Source organism: Esox lucius, chromosome 23, assembly GCF_011004845.1.
Source record: "Esox lucius isolate fEsoLuc1 chromosome 23, fEsoLuc1.pri, whole genome shotgun sequence".
Classification (NCBI taxonomy): domain Eukaryota; kingdom Metazoa; phylum Chordata; class Actinopteri; order Esociformes; family Esocidae; genus Esox; species Esox lucius.
The window spans coordinates 1,945,521-1,972,465 of record NC_047591.1 but is presented as its reverse complement, the minus strand read 5'-3'; the positions used below and the strand labels follow the sequence as shown (position 1 = coordinate 1,972,465).

The 26,945-nt window shown below is 41.9% G+C and overlaps 1 protein-coding gene across 1 annotated transcript in view; it reads left to right on the top strand.

The window, feature by feature from the left end:
* The window catches only part of ttll12 (tubulin tyrosine ligase-like family, member 12), an 86,568-nt gene that overhangs the window by 1,813 nt on the left and 57,810 nt on the right, over positions 1-26,945 (top strand). The window contains exon 3 of the mRNA XM_013140101.3: positions 15,318-15,516. Coding sequence (XP_012995555.2) covers positions 15,318-15,516 — 199 coding nt within the window. The remainder of the gene's footprint in view (positions 1-15,317; positions 15,517-26,945) is intronic.

Sequence of the window (26,945 nt, the reverse complement as noted above, 5' to 3'; positions counted from 1 at the left end):
CTTTTACTATGCATGCAGAATGTGATTTGATATTGTCTGGCTGAAATAAGCAAGGCCTTGCATAAAAAATTAAATGTCTGGATGGCAGCACATGTTGCTCCAAAACCTGTATATATTGTTCAGCATTAATGGTGCCTTCACAGATGTGCAGGTCACCCATGCCATGTACACTAATGCACCCCCATACCATCATAGATGCTGGCTTGTAAACTGTGCATTGTTAACAAGCCAGATGGTCAAATCAATCAAAAAAATCAATCAATCAAAATTTATTTATAAAGCGCTTTTTACAACAGCAGTTGTCACAAAGTGCTTTACAGAGACACCCGGCCTTAAACCCCAAGGAGCAAACAACAGTAGTGTTGAATTTCAGTGGCTAGGAAAAACTCCCTAAGAAGGTCGAATTTTAGGAAGAAACCTAGAGAGGACCCAGGCTCAGAGGGGTGACCAGTCCTCTTCTGGCTGTGCCGGGTGAGATATTAAGAGTCCAATTGGAATAATAAATAAATTTATCTTGGCTAAATCCAGAGTATATTTGATTTTAGACTAGGTCAGAAGTATGACCAGGTGGACAAGGACAGGAACAGCAACGGTCCCCCCGAACCAGGTAATCCGCAGGTGTGGACCAGGACCTCATCTCCTTCTAAAATTTAAAATTGGAGGAAACTGAGAAAAGTTAGTAGTACATCCCTCATGTCCCCCAGCACAATAATATAGCAGCGTAACACCTTGGAAACTGAGACGGGGGGGTCCGGTGACACTGTGGCCCTACCCGGGGGAGGCCCCGGACAGGGCCCAACAGGCAGGAAATCAATCCAACCACATTGCCAGGCATCAACCAAAGGGACACCCACCAACCGCAACCCCCCTGAATGAGGGCCGAGTATTGCTAGCAGTGTACAGCCCAACTGCACAAGTGCGCAATAGAGAGTCAACAACAAGCCAGTGACTCTTCCCCCGAAGGGCATTGGAGGGAGGGCATCCCAGTGGCGACGAGAGCCCACCTGGCAAGACAGCAAGGGTGGACAGTATCAAGCCTACTGGTCACCTTCACGCCCCCGGGCCAGGCTACACCTAATTATAAACCGTGCTGTAGAGATGAGTTTTTAGTAGACACTTGAAAGTTTGCACTGAGTTTGCATTTCTAACCTTAATTGGCAGATCATTCCACAGGAGTGGAGCTCTATGAGAAAAGGCCCTGCCGCCAACTGTTTGTTTAGAAATTCTAGGTACAATTAAAAGGCCTGCATCTTGCGATCTAAGGTTACGTGTAGGTATGTATGGCTGGATCATTTCAGCAAGGTAAGTAGGAGCAAGTCCATGTATTGATTTATAGGTTAAGAGTAAAACCTTAAAATCAGCCCTAACCCTAACAGGCCGCCAATGTAAGGATGCCAGGACAGGAGTAATGTGTTAAAAATTTTTTGTTCTAGTTAGGATTCTAGCAGCTGTGTGCAGCACTAATTGAAGTTTATTTATTAATTTGTCTGGATAACCAGAGAGAAGAGCATTGCAGTAATCTAATCTAGAAGTAACGAAAGCATGGATTAATTTTTCTGCATCAGTTTTTGATAGAAAGTTTCTAATTTTTGCGATGTTTCGAAGATGAAAATATGCAACTCTTGAGACATATTTTATATGTTCTTCAAAGGAGAGGTCAGGGTCAAGGGTAACGCCAAGGTTTTTTACAGTTTTTTGGGATACGACCATGCAGCCGTCGAGGTTCACAGTGAGATCTGCTAACAACGCTCTTTGTTTTTTGGGTCCTAAAAGGAGCATTTCTGTTTTATTTGAGTTTAAGAGCAAGAAATTCTCTGTCATCCACTTCCTAATATCTGAAACGCATGCTTCCAAAATAGCTAATTTAGGGGCTTCTCCATGCTTCATTGAAATATATAACTGTGTGTCATCAGCATAACAGTGAAAGTTAATATTGTGATTTTGGATTACATCGCCCAGAGGGAGCATGTATAGTGAGAAAAGTAATGGGCCCAGAACCGAGCCTTGAGGAACTCCAAAGCATACCTTTGACTTGTCAGAGGATATGCCATCCACACTAACGAACTGATATCTTTCAGATAAATAAGATTTAAACCAGGCTAGAACATGTCCACGTAGCCCAATATTGGTTTCCAGTCTCTCTAAGAGAAGGGAGTGATCAATAGTGTCAAAAGCAGCACTAAGATCAAGAAGCAACAGGACGGATGCGGAACCTTTGTCTGAGGCCATTAGAAGGTAATTTGTTACCTTCACGAGTGCAGTCTCAGTACTATGATGGGATCTAAAACCAGACTGGAATATTTCATAAATGTTTTTTGTCTTTAGGAAGGCATTCAGTTGTTGGGAAACACATTTTTCTAAGATTTTTGAGAGGAACGGGAGGTTCGATATTGGCCTATAATTGTTTAATATGTCGGGATCTAGATTAGATTTTTTTAGAAGAGGCTTAATTTCCGCAATTTTTAGTGAGTTTGGTACGCATCCGGAGGAAAGGGAGCAATTTATTATGTTCAGCATTGGCTGACCTAGCACAGGAAATAACTCCTTAAGTAATTTTGTAGGAATCGGGTCTAGCTGAGAGTTTGTGGGTTTAGAACTCATTACAAATTTTGTAAATGTGTCGAGCGATACGGTATCAAAAAACTCAAGTGTCCCCATTGACACCTGATCAGGGAGGCTCCGGAAATTTTCCGGACAACCGAGATTTTTAGGACCATAACTATTTAGGGATTCAGTTATTTGTTTTCTAATGGTGACGATCTTTTCATCAAAGTAGTTCATGTATTCATTACAACTAAAGTGAAGACCCACTTCACTTGCTAAGCTTTGCTTTTTTGTTAACTTTGCAATTGTATCAAAGAGATATTTTGGATTGTTTTTGTTCGCCTCAATCAGGTTGGAGAAATAAGCTGATCGAGCAGACGTGAGTGATTTCGGTATTGTACTGTACTGTCTATCCAGGCTAGTCTAAATACTTCCAACTTGGTGGAGCGCCACTTTCGCTCCAATTTTCTGGAGGCTTGCTTAAGTGCTCTAATATTGTCTGTGTACCAAGGAGCAAGTTTCTTGTTGCGTATTTCTTTAGTTTTTAGTGGTGCAACTATGTCTAATGTATTTCGCAGTATTGAGTTTAGATCCTCGATTTGATCGTTTACAGATTTATTCACTCTGTCATTTATGAGCGAACTAGTAAGAATATCAAGGAATTTATTTGTAATCCGAGAATTTATAGTACGGCTTTTGAAACTCATTGTTTGGGGGGCAAGTGGATTTCTTGTTTTAACGGTAAATGTAATAAGACAGTGATCCGATAATCCAGGATTTTGGGGGTAAATTATTAGATCTACAATATCTATTTCTCGTGACAGGACTAAATCTAAGGTATGATTGTGGCAATGTGTTGGACCTGAGACATGTTGGATGAAACCCATTGAGTCGATTATGGCTTGAAAGGCTTTTTGAAGAGGATCATTGGGGTTTTCCATATGGATATTGAAATCGCCAAAAATTAGAATACTATCTGCCATGACTACAAGGTTAGACAAGAATTCTGGAAACTCATTGAGGAACAATGTGTATGGCCCGGGGGGCCTATAAATAGTAGCTATGTAAAATGATTTATCGGCCTGGTTAACTTTCATGAGTAAAACTTTGAAAGAATGAAACTCTGTGATATGTTTGAGAGTAAGTATATATTTACTGTCATAAATATTAGCGACACCCCCTCCTTTTCGGGATGCACGAGGGATATGATCACTAGTATAGCCAGGAGGAGAGGCCTCATTTAAGGCAGTGAATTCATTAGGCTTTAGCCACGTTTCACAAACCAATAGCATCTAGTTTATGATCAGAGATTAATTCATTTACCGCAACTGCCTTTGGAGCAAGAGATCTAATATTTAGGAGTCCCATTTTGAGATGCGAAGTGATACAATTATTTTTGACCGAGGTGGAGGAAGGCTTTATCTTAATAAGGTTGTTTTTGTTAGCACTACCTTGTTTAACTTTTCTCAGCCTGGAACGAGTCACAGTGGCAATAGGTAAAGCTGTACTAACTACTCTGGCTATGCTATTGACAGACTCCACTATGCTAGCAGGCTGGCTAACAGCCTGCAGCCTGACCTGCACCCTATCTCATGTTAAAGCTATCGGAGTGAGACTCCTGTCAATGTTCCTAGACAAAAGAAGAGCACCACTCCAGCTAGGATGGAGTCCGTCGCTCCTCAGCAGATCAGGCCTGGCCCTATTTCTGGGAGAGTCCCAAAAAGAAGGCCAGTTATCTACAAACTCTACCTCCTGCGACGGGCAGAACTCCGTTTTCAGCCAGCGATTGAGTTGCGCAAGTCTGCTGTAGAGCTCGTCACCACCCCTAGCTGGGAGGGGGCCAGAGACAATTACTCGATGCCGACACATCTTTCTAGCTAATTTACACGCTGATGCTATGTTCTGCTTCGTAACCTCTGACTGTTTCATCCTAACATCGTTGGTGCCAACGTGGATAACAATATCTCTGTACTCTCTATACTTGCCAGTTTTAGACTTCGCTAGCACCAACCCCAGATTTGCGGCTACGTCGGTGGCTCTGCCCCCCGGTAAACAATGTACGATCGCCGGCTGATTCTTTAGTCTAATACTGCGTGTGATGGAATCGCCAATGACTAAAGTTTTCAGTTTTTCAAGTCCACCGGTAGAACATGCCTGCCGACCATTCCCCTCCGAAGACGGCTCGGGCCTTGACTCCGACTCCAGTGGGGAAAACCTGTTCAAAGTCTCAGTTGGTTTTAGCAACGATTCAGGTTTAACTGGTCGATGGCATTTCTCCCCAGTGACCAAGAGAAAGTTATTGCCCGGCTGCAGGAGCTGTGCCGGGGGGCTAACAAAACTATCGTTTCTACCTGGTGGCACTGACGCAGATTTTTCTATTTCTACACTAGCATAATCCTTGCCTGGCATTTGCGTCAGAAGCCGAGCCTCTAACTCTGCTATCTTTAACTTAAGACGAACATTCTCCTCCGTGTTGTTGCTACAACAATTACAGTGAAAAGGCATTGTAATGATACTTAGCCTCGGGTGTTCAGGGGTGAGTAGTTCTGTTAATTATGTCCAAAAAGAGTCCCGGTGTAAAAAGTTGGGTAAGAGGTCAACAGATAAATATTGCGTTGGTAAAACTCTAAAATAGAATTTTGACCAATTAGTTTATATCGAGTAAATTCGAAAAAGTTTGGCAGGTAGCCAGGTAGGTAACAGCAGGCAGGGTACAGCACGTCAACAATCCCACAATGCAGTTCGTCTCAGGAAAATGGTCAATCTCCTCTTTAGCTCGGAGGATGCAGCATTCATGATTCCCAAAAATAATTCCAAATTTTGATTTGTCAGACCACAGGAGGGTTTTCCACTTGGCTCAGTCCATTTTAAATGAGCTTGGGCCCTTGGAAGGCGGCAGCGTTTCTGGACCTTGTTTTTTATATATATATATATATATATATGATTTTTTCTTTGCACGGTAGAATTTTTACTTTCATTTGTGGATGCAGCGATGTACTGTGTTCATAGCAGGCTTGGAATTGCGTCATTTTAGGGGCAAGTGCATTTGGCCTTCGGTGTCACAAAAATGTTTATGGCACAAAGGCCATTGAGTGAAATAAGATTCTTTGGAGCTTACAAATAAAAAAATTTAATTTCTGCTAAGAAAAACATGCATGACATCATATTGACACTTAAGTAACCTAGCCAGAAGGCTAACATTACCTCTGTTACACTAAAGTAAACGGCAAACTGGTGTCTTTTAACATCACAATAACCTGCGCTAATGAGTACAACCTAGATAAATATAGTGACTTATTTATGCAGGGAGCAAGTCATTTTTGTTTATTAATCCTAAACGCTGCAATGTCGAGTGATGTCAAACCTAACTTTACTTCTGGGAGCTCTGATAAAACGTTCAGGTGTATTCTCCCACTTGGAGGTCGGAACCCTACCCAATTGCTCAATTTCCCAAAAATTGAGAGGTTTGGTTCATTTAATGCTAGAAGCGCCGAGCCATTTACAGCTACTAGAAGCGCCGTCAGGGGTCATTTTGACCCATGTATGTTTTGAATGGGAGGGTGTTGCTGTCACAGTGATCAGTAGATGGCGTATATCCAATGCCATTGACACTAGTGCAGGAAGAAGGACATTTGACCAGGAGGCTCTTAAAACAAATTGTGTGGGTGTGTACAGTCAGGTTAGGGATCAAGCCACCATTGAAATTCGTGAAGCGAATAATAGCCTTGCAAATGCATATAGATGGCCTAAATTATGTAATAACATGTTCACACCATCGTGTAGGGTGGCTTGGGCTTAAATGCCCCCCCCACCCCCCGTAATTCTCCACCAAACCAACAAATGACTGCAAATTTAATTTCTACACATTCATTGGTTGCCACTATTCTTGTTCATCTAAAAAATAAATAATAATCATCTCAACTGAGCAAGTAATTCCACAAAAACGATTTTGACATAAGTTGATCTTATTTTTTGTCATTTAGAAAACATTGTCATGTGATGTGATGAAGCTAGACCTCTTTTGATATGTCAATAGGAAGGCCTTAGGCTAAGTAATCCATTTGCTCAGAGAAAAACATAATACTTTTTATAGCAACCTGGTTTTTTTTGGTGATCATGTTTGGGCCTAAACACCCACTCTCCATAAAAAATATAAGTAGTTTTTACTTTAATAGCTAGTTTACTGAGCATATATTAACATCTAATATAATAGGCCTGGCACTGATATTGAATGAATTGCTCAATATTATTGATTTAATGTTTTTAATTTAATACTTTTGCATTATTAACAAAACATATGTAAAAATAGTCATCAAAAGTTTATTGAAATTGTAATAAATGTCATACATAGCTTTTTGCCTTTGGATATTGGAATATGCAATATCACGGTTAAAATTGGTTTTGTTAACTCACTTAAATACTGCTATTAAGATTGAATTATTTCCAGTGGTATAGATTACATTGATAGAATGATTTTAACACCTAAATATGGAATAGATCACAATTGGGGGTTAAAAACATTAAGAGACCACTGCACCTTTTTCTTTCCTTTCCAAAAAAGTTGAAAAGGAAGGTTTTGAGTAAGGAACGGAAGGGTTACAATTAAGAGACCACTGCAAAGTGAACCCTTCTGTTCCTCACTCAAAACATTCCTTTTCAACAATTTTGGAAAGGAAAGGAAAAAGGTGCAGTGGTCTCTTCATTTTATCCGGAGCTGTATGTTCATATAACAATCTGACCAAACATTGCTTCTTTTGAGTCCGAAAATACAGATTTCCCTTAACGGGACATTTTAACCCAAGTTACCCTATTTATCAACAATATAGTTTGTATGGCTAACCTAAAATATATCTAATATATCTAATAACCAGATAGACGGATCGGTGCAGCTTCTGCAGTAATGCGGTCGAAGTATCGGTCTGTCGTGCTGAAGAAAGAGCTGAGCTGCAAGGCGAAGCTCTCGATTTACCGGTCAATCTACGTTCCTACTCTCACCTATGGTCATGAGCTTTGGGTCATGACCGAAAGGACAAGATCCTGGATACAGGTGGCCGAAATGAGCTTTCTCCGCAGGGTGGCTGGGCGATCCATTAGAGATAGGGTGAGAAGCTCGGTCACCCGGGAGGAGCTCAGAGTAGAGCCGCTGCTCCTCCACATGGAGAGGGGTCAGCTGAGGTTGTTTGGGCATCTGTTTCGGATGCCTCCTGAACGCCTTCCCGGGAAGGTGTTCCGGGCCCGTCCCACCGGGAGGAGACCCCGGGGAAGACCTAGGACATGCTGGAGGGACTATGTCTCCCGGCTGGCCTGGGAACGCCTCGGCCAGAGCTAGAGGAAGTGTCTAGGGAGAGGGAAGTCTGGGCATCTCTGCTTAGACTGCTGCCCCCGCGACCTGGCCCCGGATAAGCGGTAGATGGATTAATTAATCTAATAACCCTAATAGCACGCGCTGAAGGTCGGACTGCCAACGTAAGCTGTCAGGTCAGGGTTTACGTTAGCCGGCAAATGCCACCCTTTAGCTGGTATCATGTGAAGTTGTCTGGTAGATAGAAATGACTACGGCCAAAATGTATGGTGGGATATATGCCAAATAAATAAGTTGATTAAATAGCCTAATAATTTGTGACCTATATAATGGCCTAATTATTTTACACATGCTTGGGTGTTTTTCTTTTGTCGATCAGATTTGATGCAACAATTAAGTGACAGAACGTGTTTGTCTTATAATAATGTTGAGAAATTAGACTACATTAAGGTACATTGCAAAACAATTCTAAAGGGTTTAAACGTAAATGAGGCCACAACCGAGTTTCAGTAAATGATCTGAGCCTATAACTTTCCGCAGGGCATGTCAAACCGCTTCTGTACACATGGGCTATCCTATGGAAACAAACATAATTCCTGTGGTATTTGTTGAGTTATTTCTAACATTGGCCTAAAATCCCTTATTCAAATTGGAAACGTGATTTTGGAATGATAATATTGTGCAAGAAGGTTGTTTTCTATGAAACATAATTGCGATTTGGCTCAAATATTTGTAATCACAGTTATGTAATCATTGCGACAGCCCTAAATGTAGCCCTAGATGTTCATCAATGTAGTCTATGCCTTAGAGTAAGGCTTGTTACTAAAAAAGGAACCGTAACGCTGTTAGCCTAAAATTATTAGTCTCCAGTATGAAAGACTGTGCTTCCTGGATTTTTCAATGGTTTTATCAATCGAGTTGGATCTATACCCCACATTTTGCGTCAGCTTGGGCGATAGGCAACCGGTAGGCAAATGTAGGCTACTGATCTACGTCGGTTGAAAAAACCATATATAGCATTATTACCATACGTAAGGATATTGTGATTTTTTTTTTTGTCTAAAACCAAATTAGCTAATTGTGTAAGGCGAGAAATTGACAATTTAATTTTGTAATGGGTGACGCTGTTAGAATTTTTTTATTCACAGTACGATTTCTTTAGAGTTTAGTGCTATAAAGTGTGCATGCGCGTGCACGTGTGGCTTTAGATCAATGTATAGATGGCTACATAGTAAGTATGGTTGCACGGTTTGGTCGGTGGCATATTTCCTTACAGTGTCCCAAAGGGTACAATATTTGCCATGGTATCTGAGATCTTCGATACATTTGTGATAAACAGTGTTGCTTATTACATGCCCAGTGTGAGCATAACTGTTGATGAACAGCTATTCCCTACCAAAGCATGCTGTTGATTTAAAGTTCTGGATTGCTGCTGAGGTAGAAACAAAATGTACAAAAAATATATTTAAAAATGTGTGTATATTTTTTATAATTATTTTTGCCATTTTCAAATGTGTATTAAACAAATTCAACACTTTTTGGGGAAAATCCAAAGACTGCAACATGTGGGTGTCCTGAATCATTTTAAAGTGGTTGGAGGTTTTTAAGTCATTCATCAAAAAAAGCTATTGAAATTTTCAATGTTCAATGCTGTACACGGGCACAGTCTGAAAAACTTCAACAAACTGAATGCTGGGAATGCTACACTTACGATTTACCAAGCAAAAGCAAAGAAAAATGTATGCATTTTGAGCATAATGCATCAGATAGTGGGAATAGACAGTGGCGCAAAGAAACTGCCTATAACTATTGCCCAATACAACAGCTAAGTATGGCTCTGATGTTAGGACCACATGGCAACAGTGTTGCATTCGGTAAAGGGAGGGAGTCGCTATGGCCTGTATCAGTGTTTTACAACATCGTAGACATGGCTGGCATCAATGCACATACTTTGTACAATCACAATTAGAAATCAGAATCAGAAAGGGTTTTATTGCCAAGTTTCACAAGAAACAAGGAATTTTTTCTGGCGGTTGGTGCAACAATTAATGTAAGAAAGCCACGTTAGGCGGTGACGTCAAACGGTGCTTCAAGAGTTAAGTTTTGTTTTGGTCAGCGAGAGTGGATTGTATAGTAGGGTTTTCTTTTGCATTGTTGTGTGTAAATGCCAACAAATACCACAACCACTGTACAATGTCTAATTCAGATTAAATGCTAGTGATGTGCAGTTCGCGAACAAAACAGCATTTTAGTGACTTGTTCAATTGTATCGTTCATTTGTAACTTTTGAACGCAGATTTCTAAAACATGATCACTTGCTTCATACCCGTTCCTTGTTATGGAAATTCTTGAACTAATGTACATTTGAGAAATGTCTGCCTTTCTATTACCTAGTATGTAACTCTGGTCTTTGGTTGTGAGGCACATGTGGTACAATATAGTCTTGTGATTTTCTTACAAAAGGTTAAAATACTGTTTGTCTCTCCTTGTATGAAGTGTTAGAATGAAGAACCACATGGCTATAGACTTTAACGTTAAGAAAACGCCGTTTCCCATGAAGACTGAATTTGCATCCTATATAGTCATGGCCTGCGACAGAGGGTAAAATAGCCATAATTCCATACAATAAAATTAGATGTCGTATTTTAAATGTTTAATTGACTTTGGTTAAATACTAGTTTTTCACTGTTTGTTTACAAATGATAACTGAGATAATACTTATGTTTTCCACCCTACTGATACTGTGTTGATAAGACAAGCACATTTTTACAAACCGCAACGATATTAGATGGGTAAGACAATAACTCTGAACCTTCAGTTAACGTAGGATATCAGCTAAGTTGAAAGCATGACATATATTACTACAGACAGTCTGAGGACCATGTCACATTTTTGATGTGTGGAAACTTATGTTTCATGAACATTTTAAACAATGCATTTGGCCTTTCTTTATGGCCGTTACATGGGTACAGCCGGGGGGCTTCAGGAAGGGGGGCAGACCCCCTGGCATGGCCCGACCATTGTTTCCCATTCAATCAGGATAGCTATTAATAAGGGTTAAATTTGTGTTCAGACTTGTCTCACCTGTGGTAATGTCATCTTCATTAGCATTTTCGGTTTTGGGATAATCAAACATCAAATGAAAGCTAAATACAGTATGTACTCTTCAACTGTGAGGGACAGAATCTAAAACAAAAATCCAGAAATTCCATTGTATGATTTTTAAGTAATTAATTTGCATTTTATTGCATGACATAAGAAAAGCAGAACTTTATATTTGGTACAGAAACCTTTGTTTGCAATTACAGTGATCATACGTTTCCTGTAGTGCACACTGCAGCAGTGATGTTGGCCCACTCCTCCATACAGACTTTCTCCAGATCCTTCAGGTTTTGGGGCTGTCGCTGGGCAATACAGACTTTCAGCTCCCTCCAAAGATTTTCTATTGGGTTCAGGTCTGGAGACTGGCAAGGCCACTCCAGGACCTTGAGATGCTTCTTACGGAGCCACTCCTTAGTTGCCCTGGCTGTGTGTTTCGGGTCGTCATGCTGGAAGATCCAGCCACGACCCATCTTCAATGCTCTTACTGAGGGAAGGAGGTTGTTGGCCAAGATCTCGCGATACATGGCCCCATCCATCCTCCCCTCAATACGGTGCAGTCGTCCTGTCCCCTTTGCATAAAAGCGTCCCCTAAGAATGATGTTTCCACCTCCATGCTTCACTGTTGGGATGGTGTTCACAGGGTTTTACTCATTCTTCATCTTCCTCCAAACACTGCTTGTGGAGTTTAGACCAAAAAGCTCTATTTTTGTCTCATCAGACCACATGAACTTCTCCTATTCCTCCTCTGCATCATCCAGATGGTCATTGGCAAACTTCAGATGGGCCTAGACATGTGCTGGCTTGAGCAGGGGGCCCTTGCGTGCTCTGCAGGATTTTAATCCATGACGGTGTAGTGTGTTACTAATGGTTTTCTTTGAGATTGTGGTCCCAGCTAACCAAGCTGCTTGCCTATTGTCCTGTAGCCCAATTTTATCCCTTACACAGCTCTCTGTTCTTGGCCATTGTGGAGAGGTTGGAGTCTGTTTGATTGAGTGTGTGGACAGGTGTCTTTTATACAGGTAATGAGTGGAGAACAGGAGGGCTTCTAACTGGTCTGTGAGAGTCGGAATTCTTACTGGTTGGTAGGTGATCAAATACTTATGTCATGCAATAAAATGCAAATGAATCATAAAAAAAACAAACATACAATGTGATTTTCTGGATTTTGGTTTTAGATTCTGTCTCTCACAGTTGAAGTGTACCTATGATAAAATTACAGACCTCTACATGCTTTGTAAGTAGGAAACACTGCCGATTTTGCAGGTTATCTAATACTTGTTCTCCCCACTGTGTTTTCCTCTGAATACCTTTTAATGTTGAAATTTATGATTTTGAAAGCACTTTAGGTAGAGGCCGAAAGTCATCCCCCATTGTTGATGATAGAACAATTTTAATATCAATAAAACCACACATGTGGTCGACATATGCATTTGGGGTTGACTGACTGCCACTATTTAAGATAAAATAGAAATGCATAAAATTAGGGAAAATTCCCTAAACTTTAGGAGGTTAATTGAGACATTGTTTGTGTTGTCACAAAGTAGTTTGGCCATTGCCTGTGAAAATGCTAATTTTGATATGCAAATTTGGGAGTTGTTTTAATGTGTAGGAACATTTTATCATTAGCTTATATGTGTTATACTTCACACAAGCGACCGTGTGGCGCATTTGTTTTTTTCTGTGTAGATGTTGTGTTTTTATCATTTTCAATTTAGTTTTTGCTAAATATTCATTTTTTTATTTAATCTTAGATTCATCCCTACTGTTATGGCCCTTAGTGTCCATTCACAGTATTTGACTAATTAGTTTTTTTCTGGAAATTGTTTGTTTGATGTAAAATCTAACTTGGTAGAATACATCTTACCGTTTTGATTTGGTTTAGTTAGAACAATTTTTTTAAGATGAATAGTGATTATGAGAATGTGACTGTTCAGTTTGTTTGTTTGATATTTTATTAGAAATAATCATTTTAATCTCATGCACTGTAGAATAAGTGGGTAAAAAGTTGCATGGGTACTAAGTTCTTGTTTTGTTATTCCTTACATGGGTACTAAGTTTTGCTAAATTTTAATTGAAACTGAGAAAATGATTCTGCATCAATTTCTATTTTAGAAAACCAAGTTTATTTAGTCTAAATTGTAAAGAAACAGACCCCTGTGTGTGTGTGTGTGTGTGTGTGTGTGTGTGTGTGTGTGTGTGTGTGTGTGTGTGTGTGTGTGTGTGTGTGTGTGTGTGTGTGTGTGTGTGTGTGTGTTGGGGGGGGCTGTGTATATTGGGTTTTAGACACATTTTAACTCTTTAGAAAATAAACAGATTTACTGGTGACATTATCAAAATTGTTATTCTAATTCGACTGCAATGAATTCTTTGTGTTCATTATTTTGGTTTTGACTGGTTACGATCATCAGTTAGCTCTCAAACATCAAATAGGTTGAAAGCCAAATTTACACTGGGTTTAGACTTTCTTTAAAGTAGAGATTTTTCTGAGAAAATTGTAACTATTACTTCATCTAGTAATGATTTTGAAAAGTACAGAATGATAGCAATTGTAACTGGATTCTTTATTTCCCTGCGTAAAAGTGTAACATGTCTATAGATCAAGATTGGGTCACTCACTTTTAATCAAGACCCTCACACCCTGTTTCAGGACAAGCTCTGGGGAGATGGGACATAAGGGGTGTCATGGTTTATGACAGGATTACTGATTGTCTTTGATGTGATAGGATAAATAAGAAGAGGCTTGGAGAAATTCACACTGGGTTTCCTCTTGTAGAGAAATTAGGTTAAATAACAGTTGTTTACTGTTAATCAAATAAACTTTTATTTAACACAAATGATTAAGCACCTTATTGCAAATAAAAAAATAATAATACCTGTATAACATACAAGCTACCTTCATTAAACATTGGTGCCGCAAATTCTAGAAGCTTCATAAAAAGTATTGAGCCATGAAAACAATTCTTATCTCTGAGCTTAGGGAAACCTTTTAGTCAACCACTCTGTTTTCTGAGCTCAGGGAAACAATCAATCTTGCTGAGTTTCTCATCCTCCCAAGGGCTTCAAAGACAAGCCACAAATCGTTCTGTCATCCACAATGTAATATATTGTTGCTCATTAGTCTCAAGAGTACAGTAAGGAGAAAGACCGAGCATGGCTGTTGACCTTCACACACAAATCCAAACTGTGTACCTTATTGTTCATCAACCTCTCTTAATTAAATGTGGAAAAATCAAAGACTGTTTAGAAAAATAGTAATATGGGCCCTTAGGCCCAAATGTGTGAGTACAGATACATTTTATTAAAATACCTCTACAATACCAGGATGAGACATGCAGTAACATAGGCACATATACCGCAATTCATATATAATTTTTTTTAATCAAATAAAATAGATAAAATTAAAAATAGATCACCATTTGGGATGTAATGGTACAAATCCATACAATTCAATAAAGGTTGTTTGGTTTGGTACGCGTTGTGATCTGAATGAATAGTGTCTAGTTTTACCAACATTTTGACGCGTGTTGTTGGCATCAAATTCAAAAAGGGCAAATTCAAAACAATACAATTTCAGCATTTGATATGTTGTCTTTGCACTATTTTCAATAAAATATAGAGAGAAATGATTTGCACATCAATGCATTCTGTATTTGCATTTTACACAGCGTCTCAACTTTTTTTGGAAAAGGGGTTTTATACAATTTAGATTTCAGTGTGTTTGTGAAGGAGAACAGGTGCTTCTTGTTATTCTCTTATCTGTTCTCCAACTACTACTCCCATGGTCTGTATGATGAGGAAATGTTTTTATATCCCATATGCAGGGCAGAATGACCTTCATGAGGGGAAGATCTCATTAAGCTGAATTCTGAATTCTGTTTTCCTGAACTCAGAAAACAAAGAACTATTGACTTCAGAAAGTATGTTGTGACAGGAATTAAACTGTTGAGAGGCCAAGTTTGAGACGGGTTGTTGCACTGCGGACCTTCTCGTCCTTGTTACTTTGTTTTTAAAGTCTATTTTGGACTCACAAGCTCCGGTGTCTGAGAGATATCTTTGAGAGACCTTTTCACCACACCAGACAGTTAATATTCTGCGGTTTCATCAGGAAAGTTGATAACCACTGTAACTCAGCAAAAGTCCAAGCTCAACTTCCTGTCACATCCATTAGATTAGATTCAACTCTGTTTTAACCTAACTAACAATCTCTCTCACCTCTAAATCACAAAATAGTAGAGGTTATACAGAGGATAATGCAGGCTTCCATGTCATCTGTAAGAAAATACAAAAGGTTTCTGACAATTGTAAAGTGGGAATCGTTTTTCCCATTTAATGAATGTGATTACTATCTCCTCAACCATTCAACCCCCAGCATCTTCCTGGTTGACCATGCATGGACGTACCGCGTTGAGAGTGCCAGGCAGCACCTGGAACAAATCCCTGGCCTCCTGAACAGGATGGCCTCCCTGATGGGGGTTGACTTCCACGGAGAGGTCCCTGACCCAGATGTTGTGGAGATGGTGCTTGAGCGCATGTGGAAGTACAACCAAACCTATCAACTTGCCCAAGGGGTATGAACAGTGTCCCTTTTTCTCTCTCTGTCTCACCAAATATTTATTTTCTATCAGTTTACATTTGAATGGGCTTCATTGACATGGGAAGCACCTGTTAACCTTTTTCTTTTATCTGTCTGTGCTCCACTCTCTCACAATTCTATTAAAATCTTGATTTAACAAGCCTTATTGGCTTGGTAACCATTTGTTTATAGGATGGAGACATTTCGAATGTTATATTATTGACTATGTACTCTGCTGTCACAATTGCAAATCAGTATGTGTGGCAAATCAGTACTGTTCTTGGGGCTTTGGGTCGCACAATTTGCTGCTGTGATTGATTTGCTTGACATTACTGCAATGTGCCGTGTTTGATTACGAATTCTTTGTAGATGGCTTAGGAGGCTCTTATCTTGGTTTATCTTTCTGTAGATGAGGGTTTAGTTAAAGGTGCACTGTGTAGAATCCTGCCTCTAATATTTATAAGACGGAATAACGATTTATCTGTTCCTTCCCTTCCCTTACCAAATGAGTCCAGAGTATTAGTAGCAAGTCCAGGATGGTTTGGGATGGGTTGATAGGACTGCGATTGTCTAAAGTATGACGAGATTAGAAGTCAATAGAAAATTGATAGACGGACCATCCAGAAATGTTTGAATTTATGCTAGTAATTTTTGAGGATTGCTTTTGTTGTGTAAATTTCACGAACTTCTCAGGAGCCCAAACAAAGACTATTTCTTTATTAAAACAATAGATTTGGCGGAGACAGACTCAATATTTAATTCATATGATCTTTTTGGCTGTATACTATATTGTATATCATTTGCATGCAGTTTGAGGCAGTGTCATGCAAGCTTAAGCATATTCTGTGTCTTCCCTTGTTTTAGCATATTTGATATTTCCATTGGATAGCCTTGTAAGATATAGTAACATTGTATTTCAGACTTAACCAATAAAAGAAACCGCAGTCAATCATTGTTATGGAGAATGACATTTATTCATGGCCTTAGAGAATACAGACAGGTTGTTCTCTCCCCAATGGTTTTAACTCACTCTGAAACACAGAAATGCAAATATGTTCAATGCACGGAGACAACATAATTTGTTTAGAAAAGGGACTGACCTTCACCAAGAGTGCAAAACATATCTCTCTCAATCCTCATGGTTTTATTATTCCCTGTCCATACCAAATATCTTCATGTCCCTTTGAGCTCAAAAGGCTTTGCTTTACTTAGTGATTGTATAGCTCTCATCTGCATATTATTAAATGTAGAATAAAACTAGTCAGAATTCAACAGCTTCTTGTTAAGAATGTATGGAATAGATTTTGCACGTTTACTGGACATGATCTCATTCTTATACACTGGAGAAATATGCTTATGTGTTCTGGATATATTCCATTTCTTCAGAGTGCAAGTGAGGATAGAGTGATACAACAGAATATGTAGGTGAAAGTTAATATCTTAATAAAGGTGAATTTAGGCTTTAACCAGAAACGAAAATGAAGCCACTTTCTTTGAGGTGGCTGTAGAATTAATTAATGGGTATAGTACTAATTCAGCTCTTCATGTATTATTAGTGGTTTTGGTTGTAAATTGGGCGCTTATCCCATTTTGTGAATTATAGTTAAGGAAGTAGACCCAAGACCTCACAACGATACTGGGCAGTACATTCTAGAACTGACTGTATTTTAAGTAGGTAAAGATAAAAATTGGCTTGTTCTTGTCTTCAGGTCATTCAAAGCTTAAAGTTACCTGGGATATCGATGTTTAGGCCAAGGTAACAAATTATTAGTTTGCTCTAGGCTAGGGCTATGCTGTATTGTGTCATTTTGAATGAGATCGTTTCTGACCAAGAGCATGTTTAGATAATTTTCCTGTTGACAAAATTGTTGAATTAATATTATCTGGTGGCTGGGACTAGTTATGAGATCTTTCAGTTGCCAGAGCCCTTGGTCACAGGGATCAAGATGCCTGCGGCATCTGGTAGATCAGGACTAGTATTCTCAAATTGCTTTAACTTTTGTCTTTAACTAGTAAGCCTACATTCTTCAGTCCATAATGTTGCATTTCCACTGGTGCTTTACCTTGGTTCCAGGGCTACACTGGTGGTTTATGCTGACGTTAGCTCTAAACTTTCCTGTTTCGACTATATTTTTGGTACTTAGGACTTTAGGAGGTGGGCAGGGAGGAGTTAACCATCAATGCAATTTGGCTGTACGAAAAATAAAAGACAATGTTTCTGGTAGTAAAACAAAAATATCAATAGTGTCAATCACCATGTTCAGTTTGTTCAGTTTTGTTTGAGTCTCACCACTCTGTACTGCTATTGAGTCAATGGCATCATACCACCTTCTGTTGTGAGTCTTGGATTCCCTGTACTTTTGCATAATTTTCTTTATTTTATCTGGGATCTGTTTGTTAGATAGTATGAACCACATTTTGAGAAGCCTAAGACTAAGCAAAAGATACACTTTGCTATTGAAATAGCGCAGTTTTCATAACATTTCACAGGTAATCACTCACATTTCGGTGTAAAGAAGCAAGAGTACCTAGTCCTCTTTTCTGTTCTCATTTAAGAGTTTTCCAGCACTTTAACTAAAAAAACTTTTAGATTTAAAAAAATCAAGAAACCCTTCCTGTGGCAATGTCAGAAGTTACTATTCTGTGGTGGGGATTTACAGTGAGCCTTTGCAGATCCCTCCCTGTTAAAGAGGATTTGGCATAAAGTGTCAATTAATTGATTCCTGATGCTAGCTGACCTAGTGCCTAAAGCTTCATTAAACGTTTTGATCCATGCTGACCACAGAGGCTTGTGTGAGCTGAAGAATCGCCCTGCCTCAACTCCATGATGAGGGCAGAGCAGATGGTGCAAACTGGAGTATCACCGAGCACCTCAATAGCGTGGCGGGAGCACAGACACACCAAGCAATGGTCAAGAAAATACTTGGTAAAATGTGTTCAGTGTAACGATTTCTGCATACTGTAAACATAGATCTCAAGGATGCATAGTACAATATTCTTTTAGCTGATTATTTACGAGTTGAAGACAATCCCGTTCAGTTATGTTCTGGCTCCACGCATGTTCTTAAAGTGTCTGGGAGCTGCGTTAGAGCCTCTCCATCAAAAAGGAGTCAGAGTTCTGGCTTAATCAGATTACTTACTGGTTCTGGCAGGCTCAGCCAAGTTGGCTATGACGCGCACTGCAACTATGGTTATACACCTGTCGTGCCTGGGTTTCACAGTGAATTGGGAAAATAGCGCACTGTGACCTTGTCGACAAGTGGTTTGTCTGGGACTCCATTTGGACCCTGTCATATGTGGTAGCACGTGGGGCGGTCGCACGAAGAGATGCCTTGCTGGTCGCTCTTTGCTGTTTTCAACCACCTCGGTACAGTGACGCCTCAGTATGGCAGTCTATATCAATTGCCAAGGAATCAGATCTCCTGTACCTCCATCGTTTGGTGGAGGAATTGTGGAGTTGCCCTCGCTGACGACCTCACACAGTCACCACAATGTGGCAGACCTCATGTCCTTCAAAATACCACGTACCTTAAACTTTGTTTCAAGTTTTGGTGTTATCATTCCTAGATGTTTTGGTATCACCATTGCTAGATGTTTTGGTGTCACTGACGTGAGGGCTGGGAGAAAGTGTTTGAAGGTATTATCACTTAAGGTTACGGGGGACAGCCAAGGAAATGAGTGCAAGGGAACATAACCTTAGTGATTAAACTCCATATTGTTTGTAAATACACTATCATAAATTTCCATAAAATGTAGGAAGTCCTTAGTAAAGGTGAGCTACTCCGTTCATCACAAGCCTAACATTAAAATGACGTGTTCCTGAGTCCACCCAGACTGATCAGAGATCCAGGACTCAGGGATGCCCACAATGGCATGTGTCCCCAGGACCACCAAAACAGTTTAGAGACCTAGAACTCAGGGATGACAAGTCTGGTCACTTTGACTTACATATATGTGTGTGTGCTTATATCAGTTATCGTAAGCGCCCATAAGGTGTAGGTCATTTAATGTGAACTGTACAATAAAATGGCATGTGTTCCTAGGGCTACACAGAAACTTTTGAAACCCAGGACTCAGTGATGACTAGTCAATGGCATGTGTTCCTGGGCCTACCCAGACTGCTTCGAAATCCAGGACTTAGGGATACAAAGTCTGGTCGTTTAGACTCGTGTGTAATCATCAGTAGCCCTATGAACTTGATTATGAAGATGAAATAGTAATCTATATTGAAGTAATTTATTTATGGGGAACATGGGAAATCCAAACACTACAGATACATGTCAGATACAATATCATGCATTGCGTGAACATATTTTTCCAGGTGAGCTCAGGAGGGTGAGCTCGTTTCCACTGGTGCCAAACACTGGTGTTTTCGTGGAAAACCAAGTCCACAATGACTAAAACAAAAAGCACTTCAACTCAGGAACTTGTGAATCCAATAGACTTTAATGAAAATCATACAAGAATGACAGACATCAAAGCCAGGCCCTTCTGCAGATACAAAGTCCGGGACCATGGCTTTTATACAAAAACTTTTACCCGTAACGCCATCTGACCATCCTTTGAGAGTCCCCTGAGATGGGGCCCTCTACTTTGTTCTCTGTTTCTTCATGGGTGTTCTTAATTAAAACTACTCATGACAACCTTATGGTTCATTTTTGGGTCATAGACCACCTTATAGTTCATTTTTGGATCATCCTTCCAATGAACTCAACACAGTCATAAATTTTAGGGTCGTAACTGTCTGTGTACAGGAGGATACTATATTAGGGAGGCCACTCATGATGACCCCCGGGTCAAGATGCACATATCCTGATGAGAGCCTTCTGTCCAGATGTGTGTGTGGGTGGAGTATATCATTCGGGAAGTCACTGTCAGTGTGTCTGGATTTCACACTAATAATATTTCATGAAGTGATTAATTGAACATGCGTATTGATATATTCATAACGCGTGTGATTATATATGCAGTTTATAGAAAATTCCCTCACATATCCCCCCTTAGTGGCTTCAAAAAGCCACAGAAATTTAGGCCTGAGAGTGCCAGGTGAGGAGGAGCATCTTAGTACCTATATGGGAGTTGAAATCAACTCGAACATCTTCGTGTCCTGCTCCTCGTCAACCGTCATCCCCAGAGGCTGGAAGCCAAACCTCTTCCCCTCTTTTTGGCTGAGTGGAAGTAAAAGACTTACCAACCTATCCAATCAGTGGGACATGGGGGTGTGTGTGTAAGCGTGTGCAGGATTCTTTTTGAGCCTTCGCAAACTATGGTGTTCCAAAGAGTATATGGATACAAACAGAGTAAATATAATGGCTAGTCCAAACATGAGGTAGCATACTAGGGTTCACATGAGGATAGTGGGTACACGAGGCAGAATAAGGTTGATTACATAAGATATTCCCATATCACATGAGGTAGAACGGTATGGGGCAATAAAAAAAAAAAGAGTAGAAACACCATCAGTCCATCAATGCCTGCAAAAGAAGAAGGAAACTGCCACCTGGCGACGGGGTCAGTCGGCTGATCGTATGGTTCACCGCCCATGTCGCAAGGGGCTCCACTTCTGTTAACATACTGTCCAGGATGTCCGGCACGGGGGTTGACCAATGGGCTGTTGTCTGAGTTATGAGCTCCCCGTAGCAGCATTTGAGTGTTCACAGTCTGGGTCAAGTATACTTTGAGGAGAGGAACGGCACAGCATGAGCCTCATGTAAATAACACTAATACTATCCCAATAACTATCCCTACCTTAGTGAGAATAGCCCCCCATTTACCAAACGAAAGTTCTAACCAATCCCAAGCATGAGCGTCCCTACCTGCATTATCCTTAACTTCCTGTCTCAGTCGTTTTAGCTTAGCCATGGCCTGGGTAAAGGTGCCATCTGGTGCAGTGTTATTAGGAATGAAAGTACAACACTGTTCCCCAAACATAATACAGACGCCCCCCTTCTCCGCTAGAATCCAATCTAAGGCCTGCCTATTCTGCCATGCCATCTTACTTGTAGCACACAACTGCTCACCTAGGGCTGTCAGTGCTGCATCAGTGTAGTTGATAAACCGTTGCTGATTGTAATAAATATAATTAATCCACTCTGTATTCTTATTTGGTGTTATCCATAAGAATATAGATTCAAGCCCTGTGGTGATCTCGCTCCTGGCCTTAAACTCATTAGCGATCCCTCGTGGCTGTCCTATTGCGTCAATAACAACTACTGTGTCTGGTGTATATGCCCTTCTTATTCGGGGCTTGACTGGTGCGTCCTTAACCTGTTGAGCTTCTCCTGGAAACGAGAAAACATGTGGGATTATTGATACATCCTGCGCTACTCTAACCCTGGCGCAGGTGGCGGACCACCCCTTTGGCAACACGGCCTCAGCTTTCCTCCCCCTCATATCCAAAATATGTCTGCTATAGCCTGGTCTTGATCTAGGTAAATGCTCCTTATTCCTTTTCTCTGAGCTAGAGTGAATTTCTCCCCTGACTGAACCATGTGTAGCTCCCCTTTGTTCAAAATAATAAGCGTTCTACATTTGAGAAAATGTCCTACTGAAACGATCCCTGTGGTATAGTAACATTCATGTCTGCCTAATATTTTTAAATCTCCCTCAGGGAGGGTGTGTTCTGCTGTTGTTTTACTTATTCTAATGTTCAAGTCTTGACACTCTACGGTTGTTTCAAAACGTGAGTGTGAGCTTTTCATTTCAGTTTGGAGTTTTTTATTTCCCAACCATGCTAAACATGTTGCAGCACATGGTTTATAGAGCCGGTTGTCATCTAACACGGGTTTCCACAACACAAACTTCTCATCTAGGCACGATTGCCATCCCTTCTCGATGGACACTATTGCCATACTCCCCAGGCCCGCTCTAGAACATACCAAACAATTATCCATTTCGTGCTGCCTGGCTGTATACTGAGCCCACCTATACCACCCGTATTTCTCAACTACCTCGATGTGATTATCCTCTACTTTTGTTGTGGGACTTTGAGTGGGTACCTCAAGCAAGGCTTGTTCTATCGAGGGCACGCAAAGCCATTTCCAACCTTCCGTGGCCCCTGGGGCTGCTTGCCGTCCTGCCCTGGATACAGGGGCTGAAGGCTCCTTTCCTACTACCGCCGGCGATGACTCCTCCCCTGAGCCGCCCTCATCTGGGGTCCACCACGCTATTGGATGGCTCTCGGTGCCGTCCGGGAATCTGCCAATGGTTAGCTGGAGAGACAACTGGTGCTCGTTATGTTGCACAACTATATCCCATTTGCCCCTTGTCTCATGTACAGTGGTAACACATTTACCTGTAGACCAAGTTGCTTGACCATATAAGCCACTATCTGCCCATGAACACAGTGTTTCCCCACTCTGAGCATGTACCGTTATTGATCTCTGGGCTTCATTGCTGGTTTTAGCGGGTATTCTAACCTCTCTAGCTTCGAGTACACTCCATGCTCTATCTTCCCTTTTCCCTCGCTTCACAGTCTGAGTAGTAGCATTTACCCTACCTCCATCCTGAACACCTACTGCCCTCGGTCTCCTCCAAAGCAAGGAGGTATCAGAGTCTGCACTGCCTAGCTCTCTATCCCACGCTAGGCCCCGTTCCTCCCTGTTCCTTTCACCCTAGCCTCTCTCTCTCTTTGATGAGGTGGGCTTTACTCTTTCAAACAACAGTTCTGCTCTGGATCTAGTAACAGAAGGTGTCGTGTTCACTGTACACTTCCTTCGACTGCATCTAACCAGGTACTTCACACTTTGAACCTCCTCTCTATCCTGCGGGCCACATTCCCCTTTCCCACTGTGCCCCACAATGTTCCACTGTTGTTCCTTTTCATCTATCCTTCCTAACCATGTGGTTTTCGTTCTTATTGCCAAATTTGTCTGTACTAAAGAAGACTGTGATTTCTATTCTTGCAGTTACTAGACGGTGGGGCAATATCCCTGCTAACAATGCTGCTTTACATACCTCATTCCTCCTGTCAAGGTCTGTGTTGGGGTTACTAGGGTCAGAAATAAATGTTATAGCGTCAGTCAAAGTCGGTGGGGTCAGCGTTAGGATATTGTCTCCTACTGGTGTCAGGAGGGCTCGGCCCCCCTTAGATGTCTTCTGCAGAGGCACCAGTTGAGGGATCTGCTCTGCCGTCGCCTGTCCATTCTCTCCTTGGATCGGCAAACTCTCTCCTTGGAATGGCAGCATCAACCATAGCCCCAGAGCTGTCAGCAGCAGACTGAGCATGAGCAGCCTCCATTCCCAGGTCTGGCGCCTCTCTGCTGGACTTGATTTCTCTGGCGAAAGTACCAGTTCCTCTGGCATTGAGGGTGCCACGCCTTCCCCCTCTTGCCTTTCACTCCCACCTGGAAGATCAGCATCCTCATCCTCCTCATGTCCCGCTCCTTGTGGGACCTTGGTACAGTGGTTGAGGTGATACCAAGTGTCGCTGATCGACCTCTGGCTCCGGCACCCGTGCACTTTCCTGTTTGTGAATGAGCTCATGTATAGTAGTTAGTTGTCTGATATATTCCCTGAATTCCAGTTCCAATTGCTCCAGAGGAGGCCCTTCGTGAGGGCCCCGAGGCACGGGCATGGGTCGACCCGTAAGCATTTCATGCGGTGTTAGGTGCGTGGTTCTGTTCATTAGTGCTGTTGGTAGAGCATCATCTCAATTCAAACCTGCACTGGCACAGATCTTACTGATCTTGGCCTTTAGTGTCCCGTTTGCGCTCTCTACCATGCCCTGGGACTTGATGTTGAGGTGTTGAATCACCTGTTTCAATGTTTTTTTAATAAAAGCTGACCCATTGTCAGAACTGATTTCTGACGGTATGCCAAATCTAGGCATCACCTCCCTCATCAGGAACTTTATTACCGCTCCCTCTTCCTTCTAGGGGGTTGCTTCTATCCATCTGCTGAACCTGTCAATTACCACCAGCATGTACTGTTTTCCATGGATCGGTCTTATCATATCCACATAGTCCATGACTAAATGTCTGAACGGTCCTTCTGGTGTTGGAATGTGGGCCAATGGCGTCACTATTCCTTTTCTCATGTTGTTTTTCGCACACACCTCACACTCAGCGAGGGCTACATCTACCGTCGCCTGCATGTACGGTGACCAGAACCCCTGGTGGGTGAGTTTCCTCAATTTCCCCCCTTGCGCAGTGGTCAAAACCATGCGCATTATTGATCAAAACCCTAATGAGAGCAGTGTGTGCCACCAAGAGACCCATATGGGTCCGCCACAAGCCTGCAGCATCACTGGTAGCACCCCGCTGCAGCCACAACTGTTTCTCATACACGTTAGCCATTTCTTGCATTCGAATAACATCAGCCATAACAGGTGCTGCCTCAACCAGTATCAAAGGGGCTAGGACGGATGAGTGACACTTGGATGTTAGTTTAGCTGCCTCATCAGCAGCGTTATTGCCCTGGATGATGTAGTTATTGCCTTTCCTATGTGCTTGACATTTAACAGTAGCTACTTGATGTGGGAGTAACAGTGAAACCATCAAAGCTTGGATATGATCATGATGCAAAATAGGTGAACCATCAGTTTTCTTACAGCCCCTTTGTTTCCACACAGCACCAAACAGATGACATACCCTGTGTGCATAAGCAGAGTCAATGTAAATGTTAGCAACCTTACCCTTCCCTTCTCTGCATGCAGCCGTCAATGCTTTGAGTTCAGCTAGTTGAGCAGAACATGGTTGTGGACAGGCTTGACTAACTATCGTGTGAAATTGACCCTGAGGGTCCATCCTAACTACAGCAAATCCTGCATGATTACCATCTATGTCTCTGTAGCAAGAACCGTCCACAAATAACTCTTCCTCTGCCCCCGGAATGGGGAGTGAAAGAAGGTCAGGTCCAAGCCTAGTAAAAATGAATGACTCTGCCACACAGTCATGAGGCTCTCCCTCATATTCCAGGGGGATTCTCTCTGCTGGATTTACAGTGGTTCACTTCTTTAATGGTGATGTCAGGGTAAGTCAACAAAGGCAAGTAGTCTAAAAGCCTAGCATTAGTCAATACAAACTTTCCACGCTATTAACTCCGTCACCTTGTGATGAGTATAAATAGTTACTGGATAACCCATGGTGATGGTGGATGCTTTGTCATATGCATATTGAACCGCTGCTAGGCCTTGATAGCAAGGTGGGTAGCCCTGTGCTACAGAGTCGAGCTTTGTACTGTAGTACACTATGGGTTGTTTACTTCTGCCACTACACGTGTCCTGCATCAGTACTGCTGAAGCATATCCCTTGGCCCTGTTGTAAACATACAACAAGAATGGCTTTGTGTAGTCCGGTGTTCCTAGAGCGGGAGCAGACTGCATATCTTGTTTAATGGTTTCAAATGCTGCCAAAGCGTTGCAGTTCCAGTGCAATTTGGCACTCAGCTGCTGCTGTCCAACCTCTTTCATAAGCTCCCTGGGGGAAACCTTAAGGGCATAGTCTTCTATCCAATCAGAGCTGAACCCTGCCATTCCCAAGAATGTCATCATTTGACTCACCCTTTTCCGACTGAGGACCATGGCCTCGGATTTGGAGGTACTGATTCTCATCCCCACCGCTTCACACTCGGCTGCAAACCGTCCCAGTGCATGCTGAAGGTCCTGGTTTGAAGGGGCCAACACGACAACATCATCCGCAAAGAGCAAAGACGAAATCGTGTGGTCCCCAAACCTGACACCCTCCGGCCCCTGGCTGCGCCTAGAAATTCTGTCCATAAAAATTATGAACAGAACCGGTGACAAAGGGCAGCCCTGCCGGAGTCCAACATGCACTGGGAACAAGTCTGACTTACTGCCGGCAATGCGGACCAAGCTCCTGCTTCGGTCGTATAGGGACTTGACAGCCCTTAGCAAAGGACCCAGGACCCCATATTCCCGAAGCACCCTCCACAGGACGCCGCGAGGGACACAGTCGAATGCCTTCTCCAAATCCACAAAACACATGTGGACTGGTTGGGCAAACTCCCATGAACCCTCCAACACCCCGTAGAGGGTATAGAGCTGGTCCAGTGTTCCACGGCCCGGACGAAAACCACACTGTTCCTCCTGAATCCGAGGTTCTACTATCGGCCGTATTCTCCTCTCCAGAACCCTGGCATAGACTTTCCCGGGGAGGCTGAGAAGTGTTATCCCCCTATAGTTGGAACACACCCTCCGGTCCCCCTTCTTAAAAAGAGGGACCACCACCCCGGTCTGCCATCCCAAAGGCACTGTCCCCGACCGCCACGCGATGTTGCACAGGCGTGTCAACCAAGACAGCCCCACAACATCCAGAGACTTGAGGTACTCGGGGCAGATCTCATCCACCCCCGGTGCCTTGCCACCGAGGAGTTTCTTGACCACCTCAGTGACTTCAGCCCAGGTGATGGACGAGATGTCTGGGGCAGTCTCGTATATCTGTATTGCTTACCCCCATAAGTGAA